The 21,308-nt window shown below is 52.2% G+C and overlaps 7 protein-coding genes across 7 annotated transcripts; 5 read left to right on the top strand and 2 right to left on the bottom strand.

Moving 5' to 3' along the window:
- Nucleotides 1–2,280: 2,280 nt before the first annotated feature.
- On the bottom strand, nt 2,281–3,290 carry J4E78_009041 (uncharacterized protein; the record flags this gene model as incomplete). The annotated part of the gene is made up of 2 exons (XM_049369639.1): nt 2,281–2,765; nt 2,822–3,290. The coding sequence occupies 2 exons, from the start codon at nt 3,288–3,290 to the stop codon at nt 2,281–2,283; spliced, it is 954 nt and encodes a 317-aa protein (XP_049218600.1).
- Nucleotides 3,291–4,964: 1,674 nt separating this feature from the next.
- J4E78_009040 (uncharacterized protein) lies at nt 4,965–7,772 on the top strand (the record flags this gene model as incomplete). Its single annotated transcript, XM_049369638.1, has 3 exons — nt 4,965–5,865; nt 5,912–6,096; nt 6,144–7,772. 3 exons carry the CDS (start codon nt 4,965–4,967, stop codon nt 7,770–7,772), a joined length of 2,715 nt encoding a protein of 904 aa, XP_049218599.1.
- Nucleotides 7,773–8,593: 821 nt separating this feature from the next.
- On the bottom strand, nt 8,594–9,231 carry J4E78_009039 (uncharacterized protein; the record flags this gene model as incomplete). Its single annotated transcript, XM_049369637.1, has 2 exons — nt 8,594–9,028; nt 9,169–9,231. The coding sequence occupies 2 exons, from the start codon at nt 9,229–9,231 to the stop codon at nt 8,594–8,596; spliced, it is 498 nt and encodes a 165-aa protein (XP_049218598.1).
- Nucleotides 9,232–9,858: 627 nt separating this feature from the next.
- On the top strand, nt 9,859–10,899 carry J4E78_009038 (uncharacterized protein; the record flags this gene model as incomplete). The annotated part of the gene is made up of 2 exons (XM_049369636.1): nt 9,859–9,913; nt 10,016–10,899. 2 exons carry the CDS (start codon nt 9,859–9,861, stop codon nt 10,897–10,899), a joined length of 939 nt encoding a protein of 312 aa, XP_049218597.1.
- A 3,502-nt stretch (nt 10,900–14,401) lies between these two features.
- J4E78_009037 (uncharacterized protein) lies at nt 14,402–15,776 on the top strand (the record flags this gene model as incomplete). Its single annotated transcript, XM_049369635.1, has 3 exons — nt 14,402–14,540; nt 14,591–14,898; nt 15,156–15,776. The coding sequence occupies 3 exons, from the start codon at nt 14,402–14,404 to the stop codon at nt 15,774–15,776; spliced, it is 1,068 nt and encodes a 355-aa protein (XP_049218596.1).
- A 781-nt stretch (nt 15,777–16,557) lies between these two features.
- Nucleotides 16,558–18,780, top strand: J4E78_009036 (uncharacterized protein; the record flags this gene model as incomplete). The annotated part of the gene is made up of 1 exon (XM_049369634.1): nt 16,558–18,780. The coding sequence occupies one exon, from the start codon at nt 16,558–16,560 to the stop codon at nt 18,778–18,780; it is 2,223 nt and encodes a 740-aa protein (XP_049218595.1).
- A 734-nt stretch (nt 18,781–19,514) lies between these two features.
- J4E78_009035 (uncharacterized protein) lies at nt 19,515–21,079 on the top strand (the record flags this gene model as incomplete). The annotated part of the gene is made up of 4 exons (XM_049369633.1): nt 19,515–19,556; nt 19,678–19,746; nt 19,817–20,581; nt 20,648–21,079. 4 exons carry the CDS (start codon nt 19,515–19,517, stop codon nt 21,077–21,079), a joined length of 1,308 nt encoding a protein of 435 aa, XP_049218594.1.
- Between the last annotated feature and the right edge of the window lie 229 nt (nt 21,080–21,308).

Here is a 21,308-nt window from a genome sequence, read left to right as displayed (position 1 = left end):
TATCGAACAAGTATTACAAAAGGCAACGTATACTTCAACCTACGCTATATCCATGAAACATCTAACGCGAAACGATCTTGTCGTCTCCTAGTCCCCAGTTAGCGACTCGCACATTGCACGCCGAGGTGAAGTAGACTTCTGCGTCACCACTACTTTAGCAAAAAGATACCTTCTCAAGCGAGTTTGCAAACAGTCCCCACGCCGGCGCAGATAGGGCAGCAAAAAAAATGATAATGAATTGAACATGGCGAAACTCGAATCCGGGTCTCCCTGCATACACTCGTGGACTAGCACGCACAGTAGCTTTACGGGCGCCTTGCTATACTCGCTTTATGAGTCTAGACCACATGCCCTTGAAATGTTTTCGATGACTAATCTTAGGATTGAATAAGACATATCGATGGTGGAAGAAGGGGAGATTGGGTGGGTGGAGTGGTGGCGGGTCGGCTTCACCTGGGTAGTACGTAGCGCTCGATTAGTACTGACGGTCTCACTGCTTGCTTCTACTGCACTCTCGACGCAGGTATCTAGGTACGGTTTTAGGTTAAGCAAGGTATCGGAGATTTCCTAGGTGGAAAAAGTGGGCTGTAAGAGTGGTATTGCTTGTCCTACTGGTACTGACTTGGTAAACGTGAAAGTCCTGGTCTTCTTCATTACACTATGTCTCTTTGCTGTGCGCTTTTACATCTTGATGAGCTTGTGGAAACCTGTCCGACTGGAACTGTCGCATTTTGCTGATATATATGGACGGCTCCTACGTTGCGGGGTTTTGAGCGTGGAATATGCTTTCGTTCTGCTGTGAGAGCCAGGAGGGCTATCTTTTGTCATTGCGTATTACACATCGGATAGCGGGGTCTCTGTCGGTCTGACTGTCGGACGTGGGTGTTGAAGGTACTGCATGCCGGACCTGTTGACTCCATGAGTTTGGTGTATTGATAACGGGTGGGAATAAGCTCACCGATCATGCATCGAGCCGAGATTCTGCCTCCCGCAGCGATTCCCTGACTGATGCTTTCAACGTCCTGAACTGCTCCTTTAAGCTCTCAATCTCCACTTTTTGATCATCATTCATCAACAATAGTGCAATATTGTCTTCCTCCAAATCCTCAATCTTTGTCGCTTGTGTCTCACTCCATGCTTCCCTCTTAAGAAGATCCTTTTTACAGCGATCGATCTTCCCCTGAAAGTCTTTTTTCTCGCTTTTCCAGTCTTCTTTCTCATTCTTCAAGTCTTTATTCTCACTCCACAATTCCTTGTTTATCCCCTCCGAAATACGAAACTTCTTCTCTAACTCTCCATACTTTGCCACCCACCCGTCGTGCACAATCTTCGTCTTCTTGTTCGCCTCTGCCAACATTTTTGTGCCGACTGATTCCTCAGTCGTGTCTGACTTACGTTTCTTTTGTGGGAGAGGGCATCCTGTCTTCGTATGCCCACACTTCTGACAATTGAAGCAGAGAATAGTTTCCGCCCGGGGGCAATCGTCGATGAAATGGCCTGGTAATTCGCAGTGGAGGCATTTGGGTGGGAACTTTTCGCACGTCTCTCGGTAATGGCCGTGATCCCCACAGCTCAAGCACAGATGAGCTGGGTTCTTGCAAGTGGTGTCGAAACAAGGTGCCACCATGTCGAATTTTGGCTTGGATCTTTGGCGTTGTAAGGGAAGCCGTGAAGAAGTAGGCTGGTCGAGAGGAGCTGATGAAAGTGGTGAGATGTTATGAGTGAGCTGAGTTATCAGGCATGAATTATCTGGCAGTGTTGAGAATTATTAGCGAGGAACGTACCATGAAACGGTTCCCAACACACCCCACAACAACATCCAATCCAGTGCCGCGCATATCGAAAGGGTCGCTTCAATTACGTCTGTATTTGGGAAATTTGTAGGGGTTTTCTTCCACTGTGTTCTAGGTCATTCTCATTACAGTGATGATGCGCAGTGATGAGACGACCCAGCCCTGATCAAATCCAGGCCTTGGTGGCTCTGAATCCAAGACATCAGTGTAAATTCATCCCATTCGAGAGACAAAATGAACGCTCTGAAGCCCACATTGACTTCAGGCCATCTAATTCGCATGTGTCCATCTTAGTGTAGGCTGCAGATCTGTTCAGTTTTATATCTGTACGAGGAACACTCAAACGCATCGTGGATAAGAACCATCAGTGTGTAAGACGCCAGGAAAGTTTACATGGATGGTTATCTCCAAGAATAGCACTACAAAGAAAGTGAGCCTGGTACATATTGAGAGTACCGTCGCGACCTATTTTGACGAAGGCTTGAGCTCATCTATATCCGACCTGTTGAATACGCTGTCCTAGCAACACTGTGGTACCCGGGTAGTATTCCGTGATACCGTGAATTTGCTTAAGGCGTTTCTGCTCTGCCGCGATCCAATCATGAGGGTTTCTCAAATTCACTTCGTCTCCGAAATTTTCAAGCATCTCCTCGACGATGAGACTCAGTTGGGTATCGACGGCTTGCAGTGCCAAGCATATGCGACCATCCAATGGAGTCCTGCCGTAGCCGTACTTAAGCAGTGCTTCAGATATCTGCCTCGCGAGAGCGAAGGCTACGTCATATCTCCATCTCAAGTTACCATTGCTCTGCTTGACCTCGATGATGTTGATGTCGTGTACGAGTATGTTTATCGTGCGGCTTAGAATATCTGGGTTTTGATTGAAGGTATTCCGTACGTATTGCCCATAGAATTGCAGTTGCGCTTCCGCTGCATAGGGATTAACCTTGCGTAGTTGGGTGTATTGTAGATCTGATTGTTCTCGTCAGTACTATAGAGCAACATTTAAGAATCAGTGGGCAAGTTACTTTTGTGCAGTCCCAGCATTCTCAGTGCTTCGTAGGGATCCATGGTGTTGCTCTGTGCGGATTTGCGCCAACGTTCATGCTTATCGTTTGCTTCCCTCAAGTCTTCGCTCAGCAGACTAACCTTCTGCTGCGCGCGCCGCAGCTGTTCCTGCGTGTCTTGTAGTTTTCGACGCGTTTCACGCAATTCTTCTTGTACCGCGATGCTACTAGCATTATCTTCGATTTTCGGGCATTCTTTGCGAAGATGTCCAAAGCCGCTGCATCCGTAGCACTTTATGTTGGCCTTGTCAGGGCAATCATCCATGATGTGGCCCTTCTCTCGACAATGGAAGCAAGTTGCTAACGGACAGTCCTGGACCCAATGCCCCTGGGCATTGCATTTGAGACATCGGTCGCCTCCGGGAATAACTTCGTTGGCGTAGTCGTTCAAGCCTGGGGTTGAAGAACGTGAGCGCGGAGGCGAGCTCATGATGCTGTCGCGTGTTGCGTGGGTGTGTTCGCGAGCCCTAACAACCTCCGAAGGAAGAGTGCTTGCAAAATAAGAACTGGGTACCATGTGCGCCATGCTTGCTCATGGATAGATGTCTTTGTAGGAATTCGCGTTGTGTTCGAAGGGTACGCCTGAGGGACGACGACGACATACCCACCACATCGCGGGCGCGACGCGTCGCGTTTCAGGAGACCTCGTGCTTGTCACGTTCGTGCTGCGCTTGTCACGTTCGTGCCGTGCTTGTCACGTTCGTGCCGTGCTTGTCACGTTCGCGCCGTGCAGGCTACGTTCGCGCCGTGCAGGCCACGTTCGCGCCGTGCCTGTCACGTTCGTGCTCGTCACGTCCCGCCGACTAGGCTTGAGATAATTTAGCTGACATGGAATGAACGCGCATGGAAGTATAAATGCATCCGGCTTACACCGAAACCGAAGATCAGACGAACTCCCGAGGTCTTCGAAGCTTCAGCTGGTGCAGACACTGCCCAGGTGGTATATAGCCGTTGTGACAGCATCTAACAGGCTCCAAGATGCGCACGGAACACGAAGAGATATCGTGTCATAGAGTGCGCCTCGTTGCTCAAAAGTATACAAAGGTATCGAGATTGCAGAACATGAAGTGAAGGGCCGATGTGGACGTCGCGGTGGAAGATAGTTCACGCTAAGTTCTGGGGCTTAAGGGAAACCTACGAACTCCTCCAGGATAGTTCATACTGGCGATGTACGAAATTTTCGGATGGGGAAGAAATGGCATAGTAGAGAAATGCACGAGGGTGTTCAGACTGTTTGCTGCAGGCGACCAGTGGGTGGTTTCCACAAGGGAACTAGCCTATCACATGATCGCGCTAATGCATCTCGCGCGGACCCTGGAACTCCGCTCCTCCCCGACGCTGAACCTACATTCCTGTTCGCAAAATGCTATCGTGCGAACATATGCCGCTGCCGAGCTCATCACACAACCGCCGCAGCAGTTGTCTCTGGCATCTTCCCGTCATACTTGGAGAATCGTTTACCGCGCGGTCAGACGCGTCGCGAGATGCGCGCGTCTGGCATGCGCTTCTAGCTCTCCAGCCGCAGACTCACTGAATTCTACGTGTTCTTTGGAATGTTCGCATCTGCGCATTATGCTCTATGCTATCGCAAAAGCTTGCATGCCCTTACTTTGGGACACGAGGTCTGGATGAACATGATGAGCAAACTGGGCCTGGACATCTGCTATACGCTATGTGCACGTTGTTGCGGTGGACTTTGAACATACGCATCTGAAATATCGGTCTCCCAAACTTACCCTCGTCCAGTCTGCAGTCAATTACCTCAATGCACAATATCTGCTTATCCCACCGCTTCCTTTGCCTCCGATAAGGCACAGAATTCCCTGCCAGTCTATCGTCAGACTCTCACCTTGGAGTGTTTTCAGCAACCGTCCAGACTCACCATCAACGCAATCGGGTTTTTGCTCCCCTCACCTTCAACGGCCGGCGGTTTAGCGTCACTGCCCTACTATTTAATCCGCTGCTCTGCTGGTAACCGTCACTCCTTCACCATCCTTCCCTTTCTTTTCTCCTCCAGTCTTCCATCAATCCACTTGCTTTGCAACAACTTCCCTCTTCTTCTACACCTCGCCGAGAGCAAAAGGTCTAGTATCAGCTACGAAGCATGGCAATGGAGCCGCTCCTCAACTTTGGAGGGTTCCAGGATCATGCCCATCTCTTCAAGACTGTCCTCAAGTACGATGCAAGTGCTGAGTCGAAAACTCCACATGATTGGTGGGATCTGGACCGAAACACGATCCACGCCATACTCAAAGACATCTCAGAGAAAGTCGCTTCATGCACCAAGGGCAAGACGGGACTCGACAGAGAACTTGAGCACGTCGTAAAGACCGCAGTGATGCTAGACCAGGTCGAACGCGCATCCCCGATCAAGATTGCCCTCATCGGAGCCCAAGGCGCTGGAAAGAGCCTTCTGATCAACGCTCTGTTTGATTGTACCGGTTTGTCACTGACAGGTGCAAAAGGCTTTGCTTGTACCAGCGCCATCGTCAAATACGCATACGGTCCGGGCGACAAGTTCTCTGCCGAAGTCAAGTTTCTCAATGCAGAGAAGCGTGAAGCCATGGTAGATGAACATATTCGCTCTTATATGGACTACCATAACGATCTGGACGACTCAGAAGACGAAGATGGCCCGCGAACTCGATCCTTCAAGCAGGATGAACTCGAGCGAAAACGCAAGAAAACAGCCGAAGACTTCTTCGATACCATCTTTGGATCCAGAGAAGAGTTCCTCGATGCTTGGAGCTCAAGCCCTGTCAATACCCCAGAATTCAAGAGCTTATGCCAGCTCAAGTGCAAAGAAGCAATGCAAGATCAGGACATGAACTCCCAAGGGATTGCAATGTTCAGCAAGAACACCCCGAAGGAACTTTTAGACGTCATCAAACCTTTTCTGTCCAACGTCGAGGGCGAGGTTTGTCTTTGGCCTATTGTCGATTGCGTCACGATTCGATTCAATCATCCTCTTCTTCAACAGAATTTGGAGTTTATCGATCTGCCAGGTTAGTATTGAGACAAGGAAAGCTTATCACAGCTAACAAGTTCTAGGGTCTGGTGATACGAATATGTCACGAGCGCGACACGCCGATGAGGTCAAAGACACTGTCGACGTCGAGATCATCCTCGGTGACACAGTTCGCATCGGTACCGACGAAATGGTGATCAGCAACGCAAGAGCTGGTGTGCTCAATCATGGTGCATCGAACGTGAAAGTTGTGGCAACCAAAATTGACGTATGTATCTTAAGTTTCACTTGGGAATGTACTAACTTCATCCAAAGTCACTTTCGGAAGATCAACTCGCACAGTGTTCTGGTGCAGTATATGACGAAATCAACACCCATATGCAACAGGCTGACGAAGACGCTACCACCGCGGAAGAAGAAGATGATAACACCAAGATATTGTTGGTTTCACGCTACAAGTCGTATCTTCAGCGCTACAGGAAGGCGTATATGATCAGAGAGCGTGCAGAGTCTATCTCCAGGATACTCGGATCGACCCTCCAAGAGCTCTCTCACGACGATACCGTGGAAATCTTCCATACATCCACAGCAAACTACATGAGCTGGATCAAGTCTGGAAAGATTCAGTACGACCAGCAACCTGCACTATCCGCGGAGCATACTGGAGTACCGGCGATCCGCAGGTTCTTGTACAACCTAGGAGCCCCTCAAAACCTGCGCTCCTATATATTGCACGGAAAAGTAACGGTTCCCGCCTTCGTCGAGAAATTGAAACGTGTTGTCACGCAGTCAGACCGAGACGCTGGATTCGTGACAATTGCTGACGAGTTCGACGACCTCCGCCGCAGGTTTTTGGGTGATCTAGCCAAGATGCTACACTGGCACTGTCTTGGCTATTCAAAGAGTAGCATTTCGAAGATCGAGAAGGACATCAATGTCTACAAAGGGGCCCTGGACAAACGTATACTGAAGAAGTGGTTGGACCTAAAGAACGCCGCTTGGAACCGCATTCTCAAGAACAGGGGTTACGTTCCGCAGGGAACATCCAAGGCCAAGGGCCTAGAGAACACAGTGAACTGGAATTTGGAGCTGGCTACCTTACTGAGGCCCGGCTTCTACAAGTGGTACGCTGTACATTCGGAGCACTTGAAGAAACTGAGAGCTGCGTTACCGCTTACCATGGACGACTTGTTCAACAAGACAATGGCTTTGATGAAGGATTCCGCGGCAAACCTCATCACTGTCGAGAAAGCCAAGCTCAAATTTCTTCCGATGCAGCATCGAATGAAGAGTAAGATTCTGGCTATGATGGACGAGATGATCGCTGAGGAGAAGCGCCTACTGCACCGGGCTACCCTGGAAGATGAACGCGAGAACAACATGATTGCGACTATCACGGATGAAATCTACGACTACGTCTTCGCCGCCACTCCTGAGATCAAATCCATTGTCAAAGGAAAAAAGCGGTACCACATGCCAGTCTTGAAGTTCAAGAAATCTCAGCTGGAAGCGCGCTTCCTCAAAGCCGAGAACCATTTCGTTGACAGAGCCATCGCAACATTCCGGACTCAGCTCGACGACAAGATGGGCGCTCTGATCGACAAACACTTCGAGAAATTGAACGCCATGTTCGACGAGTATAGCACAAACCTCCGCGATCACGCTCCAGTCGACTATAAAATCATGCCTCTGGGCGAGCAAGTCCGAGAGCAGCTCGAGAAGCACCTCCCATATATTGAGAGCCAAGCTGAGGCTTTACTTGGCCATCTCCCCAAAGGCTCTGAGGATGGCGATGAAGCCGCTGCCAATGCAGAGTTCCTCGATGACGCTGGTGATGGTATTCGCGACCTCGGATACTTCATCGAGCAGGTGTCCAAATCCAAGCGCAAGGCTCCTGATAACTCAAAGGCTATGGTGAAGAGGATCAAGACAGAGCCTGCCTGAGGCTATCTCGACAACACAGGATCTGGCGTGTACCTCCGGAACCAAGTCTTGATCATCTACTCGTCAACTAAAGTTCCTACGAATTCGGCAATTGAACTATCCGACAATGGGATGGTCGTGGCTACATATCATCCTTTCTCTACTTCAAACACTCTGCTAGACAAAAGTCGGAGCTATGCTGCATGCCAGCTTTTCAGTTTGGAGTCACGCCGCAATCGCCGTGCAGGCGTATGCAAAGTATCATTTAGGGCGTATGCTTCTTGTTTTCTTTCCAGCGTTCACGATGTCTTCTCTCAACGACAGCAGCAATTGGTTTGGCGATTTCTTTCGTTCTATTCAGCAGGCGACTTTGAGCCTACTCTCAGGGTTCGGTCTATCCTGCGCAAAAGTTTTTCATCATCGAGCGATCTTTCGACCGTACTCAGTCATAGCAACATGAATCACATTCAAGATACCAGCATACCTTTGCTTACATTAAATGCTTTACGTGATCAACCCGGTCGTCCACTGAATATCTCTAGCTCGATGCCTCTTACACGCTATAGACATTCACGCTCTTCCAATGCACACTGAGATATTCGTCTGTTAAGAGGAATTGAGAGGGATATAATAATAGACGCTAACAAGAATGTGTATGTACCAGCACGCGAAAGATGAAAGGAGAGTCAAAACCATACAGTACACCAACAGCAATCCGCATCTCCTACTCCAAACCCAAAGAACACCAGTATCGTATATCCACCACCCATCTCCCACAGCCCCCATGATCCAACACACAGACTCCTACAATCTTCTCTGCACCATCACAACATAACTCCCCTCTACGCGCCATCCCCCCACAGCCCAACAACCTGCATCGCAAACGCCACGCCCGCCAACCCCGTCTTAACCCACTCAACCACCTGCTTCCGCTCCACCGCCAAGCGCACCTGCTCGCCATTGACCTCATCGCCCTGCGCCTCCAACTCCATAACCTGCCTCTTCTCGTTCCCGCCCTCGGTCAGACCAACCGCATAGTCCACACCGGGTCCAGAGACAAACGAGAAAATAGATGTGTAGAGCAAGTACGGGTGGCGGAAGCGGGCGGGCGAGAGACAGTAGGCGGAGAAGAGGGTGAAGGTTGTTATGTGGCGGAGGTAGGAGGATAGGTTTGTGGATTTGGTGGTGAGGTAGATTAGGGAGGTGCGGGCGTTTATGGCGGTGGGGAGGGCGAGGAGGGAGGGGAGGGCGATGGTCGAGACGGTTGCTGAGACGCCCTAAGGGGGTGTGTTAGTTATCTGGACAGTGTCTTCTGGGGTTTGTGCTGGGGGGTTTGGTATAGGGAGGCGTGGGTTGGAGCTCTGATAGCTTTCAAGCGGGGAGCTTGGAGAAGGGAAGTGGCGGGTGGTGATCTTACAGTTGCGATTCCCAGGGTGATTGTTCCGACGAATTTACATATTGAGACTGTTTGGGCGGCCATTGTGATGGTACCGTGAGGTTTGGGGAGATTGAGTCGCTCTGTTTATCGCGAGGGTACTTTGTCGTGGAGTTATCTGTTGGCAATGCAGGTTGACGTGCATGCAGCGCTTGGAAGATTGCGGAGATGCTGCGGGCATCATCCGGAGCAGGCTGTCATCTTTCGGAGAAATCGGGATGGCCCAAGCTTCCCCTTCCCAGAATGCGGAGAAAGAGCACATGTCAATCAGTAATCATAGGCCACACGCCCTATAGAAAGAAAGATGTTGATTCATTGTCAGGACGCTCTTTACCGTACGTACGCTGCACAGTCTCTCAAACCTATAAAATGTATTCGATGCGCGCGATGTATCGCCCAGGGCGGATCGCAAGCATCAATCGAGTAATCTCGCCAGTCGTACCTCGGCTTACAACACCAACGCGTATCCTGCACGCATCAGCCGGGGCTTGCGGCCGTAACTTTCACACGACGTGAGCAACCTCAGCTACTTATACTCCACTCCATATTTGTACATCCGCTCGAACGATAACTCCCGACGTCGTCACCTGCTCACTCACCACCGCCAGTCCTGCACGCTTCCAGTCCGAAGACCCCGATAGCACAGAACCCGCCTGGAAAACACCGCGCACCATGCCTATGGAGAAGTACCAGTTTATGAGCAATGTCTGGAGGGATGGCATCTTTGGTATGTCCCATATACTGGACAGCAGGCGTGGATAGGCAGAGCTGGCCTATGGCCACTATGCAGACTGCTTAACCTCCAGGTCAGTAGCTAACAACCACCCAGACAACAAAGTCGTCTTCTGCACCGGCGGCGCCGGCACAATCTGCTCCGCCCAAGTCCGCGCCATGGTCGCCCTCGGCGCAAACGCCTGCATAATCGGGCGCAACGTCGAGAAAACCGAAAACATGGCCAAAGACATCGCAACCGCGCGCCCCGGCGCCCGCGTCCTCGGCATCGGCGCCATCGACGTGCGCAAACCCGAACTTTTACAAGAAGCCGCCGACCGGTGCGCGCGCGAACTCGGCAGCCTGGACTTTGTCATCGCAGGTGCAGCCGGCAATTTCCTCGCGACCATCGACCAGATCAGTCCGAATGCGATGAAGAGCGTTATCGATATCGATGTGCTGGGGAGTTATAATACGGTCAAGGCGACGCTGCCGTATCTTAAGGAATCGGCGGGGAGGTATAGGACGGATGGGACGACGCTGCCGGCTAAGGGGACGGGTGGGCGTATTATCTTTGTGAGCGCTACACTGCATTACACAGGTACACCGATGCAGTCCCACGTCTCGGTCGCGAAAGCAGGTGTAGACGCCATGGCTATGTCTGTTGCTATTGAGCAAGGGCCGCGGGGCATCACATCCAATATCATTGCTCCTGGGCCTATTGCTGAGACTGAGGGGATGGCGAGGCTGTCCAAGTCGGATGCTAAGAGTAAGGTGGCTAAGGCTGTGCCGTCTGGTCGCTTTGGAGCTGTCAAGGAGATTGCTGATGCGACTATCTATCTGTTCTCGGATGCGGGTAACTTTGTTAATGGCGAGACGCTTGTTGTGGATGGTGGCGCGTGGCATACCGCGGGCTTTGCGGGTGGGTTCGAGTATCCTGATTTCATGCTTAGTGGGGAGAGTGTTACGGGGGTTAAGGGCGGGAAGAAGAGTAAGTTGTAGAGAGGATATGTAGAGACTGGTACACGTGGAAATTGAAGACCGGGTTTGCGGGCTACGAGGACGCTGAATAATATGAGTTGTACCTTCTGACGCTGCCGTGGAGGCAGTCAACAGGTCTTTTGCTTATAGTCGTGTCCATCTAACGGCGATGTATCTGTCAGAGCGTCTCTTGGTAACGCGTACAACCTTTTCAGAACGAGCGTCTTCGTCAAACGGAGTAGTAAGATTAGCACTTCTCACATGAGATTGCATTTCAAGCGTATGTGACCCGGCCATGTGTGCATTGTGTCCCTTTAATTATTCTCGTTCACGTATAATTGTTTGGGTCTACAATGACGAGATTTGCACCGTGAGTAACTTGGTAAAGCGGCCCTGGACGTATCTGTTGCGCCTGTCATTTCGCGAAGCCATCTGCACGAGTATCATGTACATGGAAGTATTCGGATCAGCAACAGAAGCTTGGATGAAACCCGGCTCAACAGTAGCGTATCTGATGATGAGGATGTACTTGGTCTCCGCGGGTTCGTAGACTGACGCAATAAAAGTGTATGTATGCGTCTGAGTATAATGTATGATGCAATATATGCATAGCAGAAGGTGATGTATACGTCTGTTCCGAGGAGTGCTGAGTATGATTCAGGGAGGACGTGGCACGATGTGTACATCTATGTTGCATATAAGGTATCGCGTACATAGGCAAGCCTCTCTGTCAGCGTCTGATGCCAAACAGTTGCATTCCTACCTAGAGCTTCAGCCTTTTCAACATTTTCCTGTAAACAAACATGTATACCACGCCTGGTCACAGTCCCTGTGATGCTAGACCAGGCTGACACTGAGGTGTGCAGGCACGCTCGGGCAGCACTAAGTATCCCAGCTGTTGTATAGCGCGCGGCCCACTCCATACCTCGGAGCACTATAGCACCGGGAATCGAAATCGAATCTCAACGACTTTTGGACCAGGTTCGATAGTTCAAAACGGAATGAACCTTGTATCAAGGCTGTAGTGGCTGAGCAAAAGCAAAAGTATCATCGAGAGAGATCATCAGGTATCAGTGCTGCAATCTCACCAAACGTTGAGAGACTTGTCCAAGGACCTACCTCCGCCTCGAGCCTTGGGCGTAAAGGCGGACGGACGAATATAGCAGTCAATCTCTCAGTAAGCATCGCGCCCCAACATCCAAGCATCAGATCGTCGACTAGGTGTATTTTGAGTGTGAGATCATCGACCCTGAGCGGGAACCCATCTCGTCGTCAGCACATCAAAGAAAATCTCACACTTCCCCACGGATCAACATGCCAGCACATCGATCCTACCCAGTGATGCCAGCCGCACATCAAGGCATCCACGAATAAAACCCACTCGTTACCAACTTTGTCCCCGCGGAATGACGAAATGGATTGCAGCACCAGGTTTGGAGCGAGTGAACATCTTCATCTGCGCCCCTTGACGAGCCGCACATGCCAGGCCTGCGCTCCAGTTTTAATACAAAATGCGCAGCAACGGCTTACCCTGCTCCCCTGTCGATCGCACTATCGATACCCAGGGGTGCTCCTTCTGGACTGGGCTGGTGGTGGCTGGCCATGCATGCGTCATAGCCCTTTTTCAGGAGACAGGCGCGAGCGCGCGGTGCCCGGTTAGCGAAATTTGAGCGTTTAGGTTTGGCGTGTTTTGGGACTGGCGTGGGCTAAGACGCGTGGTCAAGCGGTGGCTTGCGGGTGCTTGGCCGGCATCTTCGCTGCGGTGGGTAGGGCCGTCGTTGTGTTTGGCTAAAGGTCGGCGCGCGTGTTTGTGTGGTTACTGTGGTGTTGGGCAATTCTCGGAGGGTTTAGGCTGAAGTGGAGGGTTCGTAAAAGAGATGAGGAGAGATAGGGTGAGTGAGCTTCCGAGGGGGAAGCGACTTCATGTTGATTGAAGATGCAGGTGTGCAGACTGGTTGTCGGGTCGTAGAGGTGCCGTTGACTGACACGTTTCGATTCGCGGGCGCGTCGCCGTGCTCTTCGCGCGCCGCTTGAGTGGTGAGGGAGCGACGAGGCTTAACGCCGTTGCTAGACGACGGCGTGAGGGCGCCGGCGCTTTTTGTCATGCGCGCCCAAGCGCCATGCGCATTTCATGGGATGGCAAGCCTCAACTTGGTTTTGGAAGGTCGCACAGGTAGAGGCATGAATTCTGCAGGTTGTACATACACAGGGTGCGGGTGGGAGGTACACGGAGGGGATGACCTTTCTTGTACCCTGGACTATAACAGAGCGGCCAGTAAGCAGGGCTGCAGGTACAACAGGTACATAGCGCGGACACCTGCTTATGTTGTTTACTGCAGGCTGCAGGTAGCGATGATGTCGCTGCAGGTTGGGTTGGGTGTAAGCGACAGGGAGGCGTCCGATACGACGCCACCAAGGTGTTTAGTATGCCCCGTGCCAGAGGATCAGCATGCATCAAAAGACAAAACATGCAGCAAGTCCCGCGCTGTGCACCCAACCATTACATTCTCTCCCTTTTCTCTTCATACATTCGTTATCGAAAGTGCGCTTATACATTCGTTTGTGTGGTGTTTGGTACAGATCAGAAGTAGTTGGACTGCCCAGGACGGTCGCTTTATCGATTATCGCGAGACATATCAGTTCCGGGAAAGGGTCCGCGTTAGTAACACTGGACACGGGAGCACCAAGACGGCTTTGCGAATCACCGACGGCTTGTGTGTCGTGTCCGCTGCGTTATCGCGATCGAAAGAGTCGTGATCTGCGAGGTGTCCGAGGTTGAGCACGTCATGCCCACGAGATAGGCCGAGTGCTTCACGTTTGACCACACGACTCCCTCGTCGAGTTTCAGCACCCACAGCCATCCCACGACGCCGGCGGAGCACCCAGGGCGCCAACCAAAAACCCAGAGTTGGCAGTGCAGGGAGTACCGCGGTTCGAGTCAGACCTAGTGCCAGTGCGGAAGAGGCGGAAGAGGCTACTCTTGAACTAACGGCCAAAGCGGGAGAGATCAGTTAGCCAGAAAGTGCTCCATTCACCAGCACAGACCTCTCTTAGCGCTGGTAAGTCCTGCAGCTCCACCAGCTCCCATCCTCAACAGCCGCATCGCCATCAACCTCTTCCCTCTCCACACCAGCTGTGCTACCGGCGACACCCGTCCGACAATACATCACGGGCAGCGATGCTGACGATAGTGTGAAGCATACCAGCAACACCTCGCGACCACCCCCAGTAGCCTATCCCACCGAGCCGGCGCTTTTCTGCCAGCGACTGGCCCGTACCACCTCACACCACTTCCACCCATCGACCCCACTTGGAGTCCTCTCGAGGCCCTCCCAACTTCCATCACCAGCTTCATCGCTCGTTCACGACGTCGGAGGCGTTCAATCGCTGTTCCAAGTCCCCATCGCCGCAAGCGCCCATTCACTACCGAGGGACAAACAGCATTGTCAAGACCTTCGCACAAAGACCGCGCCTATACAAGCGACCTCGACCACCCCACCCACAACCTCACACATCCATCACCATGGAGCATAGATTCGCCTCGACGCTGCTGGGCTTCCTCGCCTTTTTTGTTCTGCTATCGTCCATCCAGCGCGCAAGTGCACAGGGCTTCACGCAATCATATTGCTCCAGTCTAAACACAGGTAGCGATGACGACGTCTGTAAGTGACATGTCAATCCTATCTCCACGATCCACAACTAACGTCTTCAGACACATGGCCATACCAGTCCAACGGCAACTGCACCAACCACTGCAAGGAGGAAGGTACCTATGCCTTTGCCGTTCTAAAATACACCGACTGCTGGTGCTCCAACTACGCTCCCGGGGAGACGGCCGATATCAGCGACTGCCAGAAGGACTGCCCTGGCTTCCCGGCCGAAAAGTGCGGCGACAAGGACAACAACCTGTTCATGTACATCCAAATGGACGGCAAGGTATCCGGTACCATTGGAGGCTCGGAACCCACGTCCTCCGCCGAGACTTCCAAGACCAAAGATAAACCTACAGAAGCCCCGACTGTTAGTATTACCCCTCCTGTCTTGCGCGCGTCTTTGCTGTTCTTCATCTCTATTTGCTTTTTTGGTTTCTATGCGTACTCTATCGTGCGACCGGTGTTTGACTTCGTGGTAGTCTGCTCCGGCTCCGCCACCAGTCACTGTGACGCCTGACCCGGAGACTGTCATCTCTCTGGTCACCACGGCACCGTCTTCTACTTCTTCTTCTACTGTATTTGCTCTCAATCCTGTCTGTAGCACATAGCTAACACATCAACCAGACCGAAAAGCCATCTGCGACTCAATCCGAAGCCGACGATGAACCGACCTCAGCCATGGCACCTGTCACAACGCCAACCGTCCTGACCGAAAGCGGTCGTGTCGTCACCAGAACAGTCGTCTTCACTCCGACCGCGGCTGCCTCCGAGGAAACCAGTCATGACAGCGGTCCCAACGTGGGCGCCATTGCCGGTGGTGTTGCTGGCGGTGTCATAGCTTTGTTAGCCATCGTAGGTGGTGTACTATTCGTCCTCTGGCGGAGGAAGAGGCAGCAAGACGAGCAAAACGGCGGACATGACGGTGGTTCCGCCGGGATCTCGCGCAATGTAAGCACCATGAGCAGAGCCGGCCTGCTAGGAGGACGTAGCGAAAAGTCACCGACCCAGCTTGTCACCAACTTCGGTTCGCAACGGAGCCGCCACGACGAGGAATCGATCACGCCCGTTACTCCATCGAGCCGCCGATTGAGTCAACCTATCCTAGTCGACTCGCGCCTCAACCCAACCGCTGTTTTGACCTTCCATGGCGCGAACGCCAGCCGGGAAAGTCTTGGAAGCATCGATGACAGCCGAGATTACGGACGACAGTTGAACGTGCGAAATCCGGATCCGAACGTCAACTAGGGGAAGAGCTTGAACCATCATCTGCGGACTCGATAACGGGTGCGACTACATCACGACCCGGAGAAACTCCGTACATTCACAGAGCACACCTACCATCAGAAAAGTTGGATGTCACCACCGCGCTACGACTGACGAACCTACAACATCATATCCAAAATAACCAGGCGTAATTCATAGCACCGACGCACGGCCGTCTAGTTTGTTTCATTACTGTCTTTGGGGCCTCCACGCCACACATCTACTCGAGACACTCCTGTCCGGTTCGATCACATCATTAATGGGCGCCAGCATCTGTGTACACTATTTCTCCTTCTTCGCTGGATCTCTGTTATGCGGCAATGTATATACTTATTTAGGGGGTGTGGGAAAAGAACAACATCAGAAAGGCCTCACGGCACTCGGCAGAAAAGGGACACACCTTGCCACACCTAATGGGTCACACCGTCATGGTGTATGGGGATGGCGGAGTCGCAATAGGGATTTGCTGGTAGATTAGTTTAGTTGGAAGAGATGGGACTGCTACGCGTACGTGAATGCGAGTAGCTGCATCACCACTCGATACTTGAATTTAGAAATTACTTGTCAATTTGTGTTTTCGGACTTTCGTTCCTGCTGTTTATTTGTTAACGGCGATCCGAATCATCAACCCTGGCCATATTGCGTCCCGCCAAGGCGCTAACAAAGGAGACACCCAGCACGACCTGTCGCATCTTACACGTTCACCTTAAAGTCAATCTCGTCAATCCATTACTTCTCACTATTGCCCCTTCAACCCCTCAGGATGGATAAACTTCCAACGGAAGTCCTCGCCGAGATCGTCGAGTTGCTCCGCGACCGCAAGGATCTCTGGAGCATCAGTTACACAAACAAAAAGCTGCATGCGATTGCCAACGATATCATATACTCCTGTTACGTACTTGACCGTCAGGACGCGTCGTTGTTCATCCGAGCGCTTGCATCGAATCCCAATCTCCAGCGATGCGTTCAACGCGTCAAGTGGAACAGTCCCATCCATGATGAAGGTGCCTTCAAGTTCCCCCGTCTGATCACAGAAGCCGAGTTCGATCAAATCAAGGAGAAAGTGGGATTTCCCTTCCCCGCAGCCTGGCCACGACATAGTACCTTCCTCACCGGGAAACTGGTGGAGGTGAATAACTGGATGCGTCTTCGTACAGAACGCGATCTGTATCTCAGTACGTTCATGTTGTTTACGCCGAACGTCAAGGAGCTTTGCATCTCCACGAAGCGGTGGGGATCTGAAAGCATGTGGTTCGTGCAATCGCTGGTCGGTAAGATTGGCACAAACCTACAGAAGGTGATACTCGACGGCGGAGCGAACGTTGTAAACCTCCTTCCGCTTTTTCTGCTGCCGAAGATGAAAACGCTGATCATGTCCGATCTACTGGCACCCACTCTACACGAGGACGCCGAATTGGAAGCCATCAACCTCGTTTGGGCACGACTGGAAAAAGAAGGATCGAATCTGGAGCATTTGGAAATCTCTCATACTACCACCGACATATTCGATCTCGCCCGCTTGCTGAAAAGCCTCAAAAACCTCAAATTACTCGACTACGAGTTCAGCGGCGGCGGGGGTTCGGTCAAGAAGCACAACAGAGACGTACAAACGCTCTTCGAAGCCATCGGAAACCACTGTGCGTCCCTCAACAACATGGCCATCAACGACGAGCGTCTAGTGATGAACCCAGGCGCGCTTGAACAACTGCGCGGCTTGGAAAACGTGGAGACTTTCCAAATGTCCACGCCCATCTTCTACGAAAAACTTCATTGTCGTGCTGTTACCAAGGAATTCCTCGCCGAGTCGCTACAACGAAACCTCGGGAACCTGCCCAAGCACCTCAAGAACCTGCGCATCTCAACCAAGACGGGTTATCACGACGTGACGGAAACCTGCTTCGATGTCTTGCTCACCCTGGGCTCTGCTATAAAAACTCTCCTCCCTGATCTCGAAATCATTACGTTCTTTGGCTGGCACCCGCAACTAGGCACCTTCCCATGCCAGACCCGCATCGCTGCCCTCCAGTCTGCGTTTGCGCAGGTAGGGGTAAAGATTGTGTCGGAACATGATACTGTAGGCGACTCTGAACGTTGGTACACTAAAACGCGCGTTGGTGCTTCGAGCAAGATTGAAGAAGACTATGTCTGGGTGCATCTTCTGGAGGACTTTGAGGGTGAGAGGGAGAACCCGTGGGTGGCACGCTTTGGGAGCTCGTATAGGGGGGATGAGCTGAATGGCGATGTATGGGATAGTGATGAGGAAGAGGAAGGGGGAGATGATGATGAGGAAGAGGTAGATGGGGATGAGGATGGGGATGATGACAATGGGGACAGGGAAGACAGTGATGGGGACGACTGGGAAGATGAAGATGACAACGACGAAACTCCTAATCCCAGTGCTGGTGGCCGACCACTGAATATGCAAGATATCATGGAGGAAATGGGGATTCTTGCGGCTCAGGGGCGAATGCCGGGTATGCCTGGTATGCAGCCAACAAACGACGATAATGAGGAGGATGGAGATGATGGAGAAGAAGGCTCAAACACTCAATTTGGCCCCGGCCGCCCGCTTACCATGCAGGATATCGAGAATGAGATGAGGATCATGATGGGTCAGGGACTGATCTTGAATTTGCCTGGTATGCCTGGTTATAGACCGGAGGCCGGGGATGAGGAGAATGAGGAAGAGGATGATGAAGATGAAGAAGAAGGGTCGAACGATAGCGATGCCGAGCAAGATGAAAACAACTTGGACAACGACAACGACGACGATCCGCCGCCAGCCATGGAACCCCTACCCAGCGCCAGCAACCTGACCCTACAAGAAATCGAGGAAAAGATGAAAACGATGATGGCTCAGGAGCGCATGTTCAAGTTGCCTGGTATGCCTCATTTCAACCCGGAAGATCAGTATGACAGTGAGGAGGAGGATGAGGATGAGGATGACGAGTTCAACTACGGAGGAAACTACGGAGGAAGAGTCTGACAACGATGACGACAATGATGACGATGCGCCGCCAGCCTTGGGTCCTCAACCTGGCGGAGGTCGCCCGTTGACGAGGCAGGATATCGAGGATGAGATTAGTATCTTGCAGCGAGGGGGCCGCCAAGAGGGGTATGGGTTGATGTGATGGCGATGATGGATTGATGGATCGGTGGATCGGTGGATCGGTGAAGTGGAAGTTTGAGTAAGGGATGTGGGTTTTGGGGACTGAGAGGATATATCGCTATTTTTGTATTCAGCCAGCAACGCGGAGTTGGTTGAGGTTAAAAAGTGTAGTCGAGTGCAGACTTATTGCGCCCCTCACTAATGCCAAGATAGCTTTGTTTTTGCTTCTTCCATACAGACTATTGATTCTCTTTCTGCGTACATGCTGCTCAGCATGCGTTACAAGAATGTCACCGAAGTAATCCATTCCACGATTATATGAGGCCATCATGTTCGGCATATTCATGATGTATTGTTAGCCATATCAGAAGAGCAAAATATGAAGATCATGTTGCGACAAAAGCGACAGCATCAGACGTGGTCCCCTTGACTGCGTGGATACCCAAATCACGCAGATCCCTGTGAGGCTCAACTGCACACGCGCCACGCGTTCTTAGGCCCACGTACCCTGAATCTCGACCGCAACACCGACCCCGTCCACGTTCCCCCAGCCTGGGACCAGACCTCAACTTCTATTCCACTACAATCGCACAGTTTCTCGGTTGCCCATCATGAGTAAAATGTGGGAGGTAGATCCGGAGACGCGGAGTAAGGTACGTTGCGCCTTCTACGGCTGAAGGAGGGGGACGTTAGGGGTCAATTGCGGCGTAAAGGCAGCACAGGTGATGAGTCGAGCATGCGCATATAGCAGAGGCTAATCAATTCCGTACGCAGTTGCTCGAGATACAAAAGACCAACGACAACAACAAGTGCGTCGACTGCAATGCGCCGAGTCCGCAATGGGTATGCAACCGCCCTTCCTCCACCTGCGCACGCGATCACCGACTACACCTACTAAGATGAATTGTCCTAGGCCTCGCCCAAGCTCGGTATCTTCATGTGCCTCTCCTGCTCGGGCGTACACCGCGGTCTGGGTGTGCACATCTCCTTCATCCGCAGTATCACCATGGACGCCTTCAAGGGCTCGGAACTCGTGCGCATGGCTGCCGGCGGCAACAAGCCCTTCCAAGACTTCTTCAACACACATCCTTCGAATACGAAAGACGGACGTACATTCGAGGCCTCATCTATATCAGAGCGATACGACTCGGAAGCGGGCGACGAGTGGAAGGAGAGACTCAGCTGTAAGGTCGAGGACAGAGAGTTCGACAAGGCAAACCTACCCAAGCGGTTACCCAAGAAGGACAATGCATCTACAGCCGGCATGGGCGCGCCCTTGAGCGGACGCGCCAGCGCAGCCGGAAGCCGAAGCCAGACACCCCTCGGAAAGACACGAAGCAACGACGCAGGGTTTCAGCGGTCCGGCTCCCCTGCTCTCGGGACCAACGCCATGTCTAGTCAGAAAGTGAAGAACGAAGCCTACTTCGCCAAGATGGGCCAGGAGAACGCCAACAGACCCGATGGCGTTGCGCCGAATCAAGGCGGAAAATACGGCGGCTTTGGCAGCGAGCCAGATGCCTGGAAGAAGGACGATGAGCCTGGTGCGCCTCCTGCGCTGGACGACTTCCAGAAAGATCCTGTTGCAGCGCTTACCAAGGGCTTTGGCTGGCTAGGCGCAAGCGTGAGTAAAGTAGGCAAAACGGGGTATGAAGGCTGGGTGAAACCCGGTATGGCAAAGGTACATCTCCCCTCCCCCCAAGAACCCCGTGAACCACAAACAAACGTCTAACACATCATGCTCCAGCTCGCAGAAGCAGACCTCGCAACCCAAGCCCGCACCACAGCCGGCACCCTTGGCCAAACCCTCCAATCCGGCGTCGCAAACGCAAACACACAGTTCTCCCGCTTCGTCGAAGGAGGTGACTCTGCACACCCTTCTTCTTCTTCCTCTTCTTCGCGGGCTCCGTTGTCTGGTCAGCGCGAACCTGAACGTAAAGACTTTTGGGAGAGCTTTGGTGCGGCGCCAGCGGGGCCGGCGAAGGACAAACAGGACTTTTGGGATGAGTTTGGGAGTGCGGGGGAAGCTAGGGCTGGTGGTGGTGGAGTTGGGGGCATGGCAGGGAAGAAGCCGAGTGGCATTGGGACGAGTGCTATGAAGAAGGGGGGTGCTGGTGGGGGGATGGGTGGTGGTGGAGGTGGAGGGGCGAAGAAGGATGATGAGTGGGGGGAGTGGTGAGAGAGGGTTTGAGGGGGGGATGAGGCGTTTGGGCGTTGGATACGCGGGTGTGGGTTGGTATGGTTGGTTGTTGGTTAGACAAAGAATGGGAAGTATTGTTATCGGTTTGTGAAGGTTGCTTCGTCTTTACTCTTTGTATGTGGCTTCACTTGTATCGATGGATTCCAACATGGTAAACATCACAGGTCTCAGGTACGCTTTTGCGCTATATTCGTTTCCCATCTGATTC

Source organism: Alternaria triticimaculans, assembly GCF_023758025.1.
Source record: "Alternaria triticimaculans strain BMP 0046 chromosome Unknown scaffold_18, whole genome shotgun sequence".
NCBI lineage: Eukaryota > Fungi > Ascomycota > Dothideomycetes > Pleosporales > Pleosporaceae > Alternaria > Alternaria triticimaculans.
The sequence above is the reverse complement of the archived record's forward strand: the minus strand, read 5'-3'. Positions and strand labels throughout refer to the sequence as shown.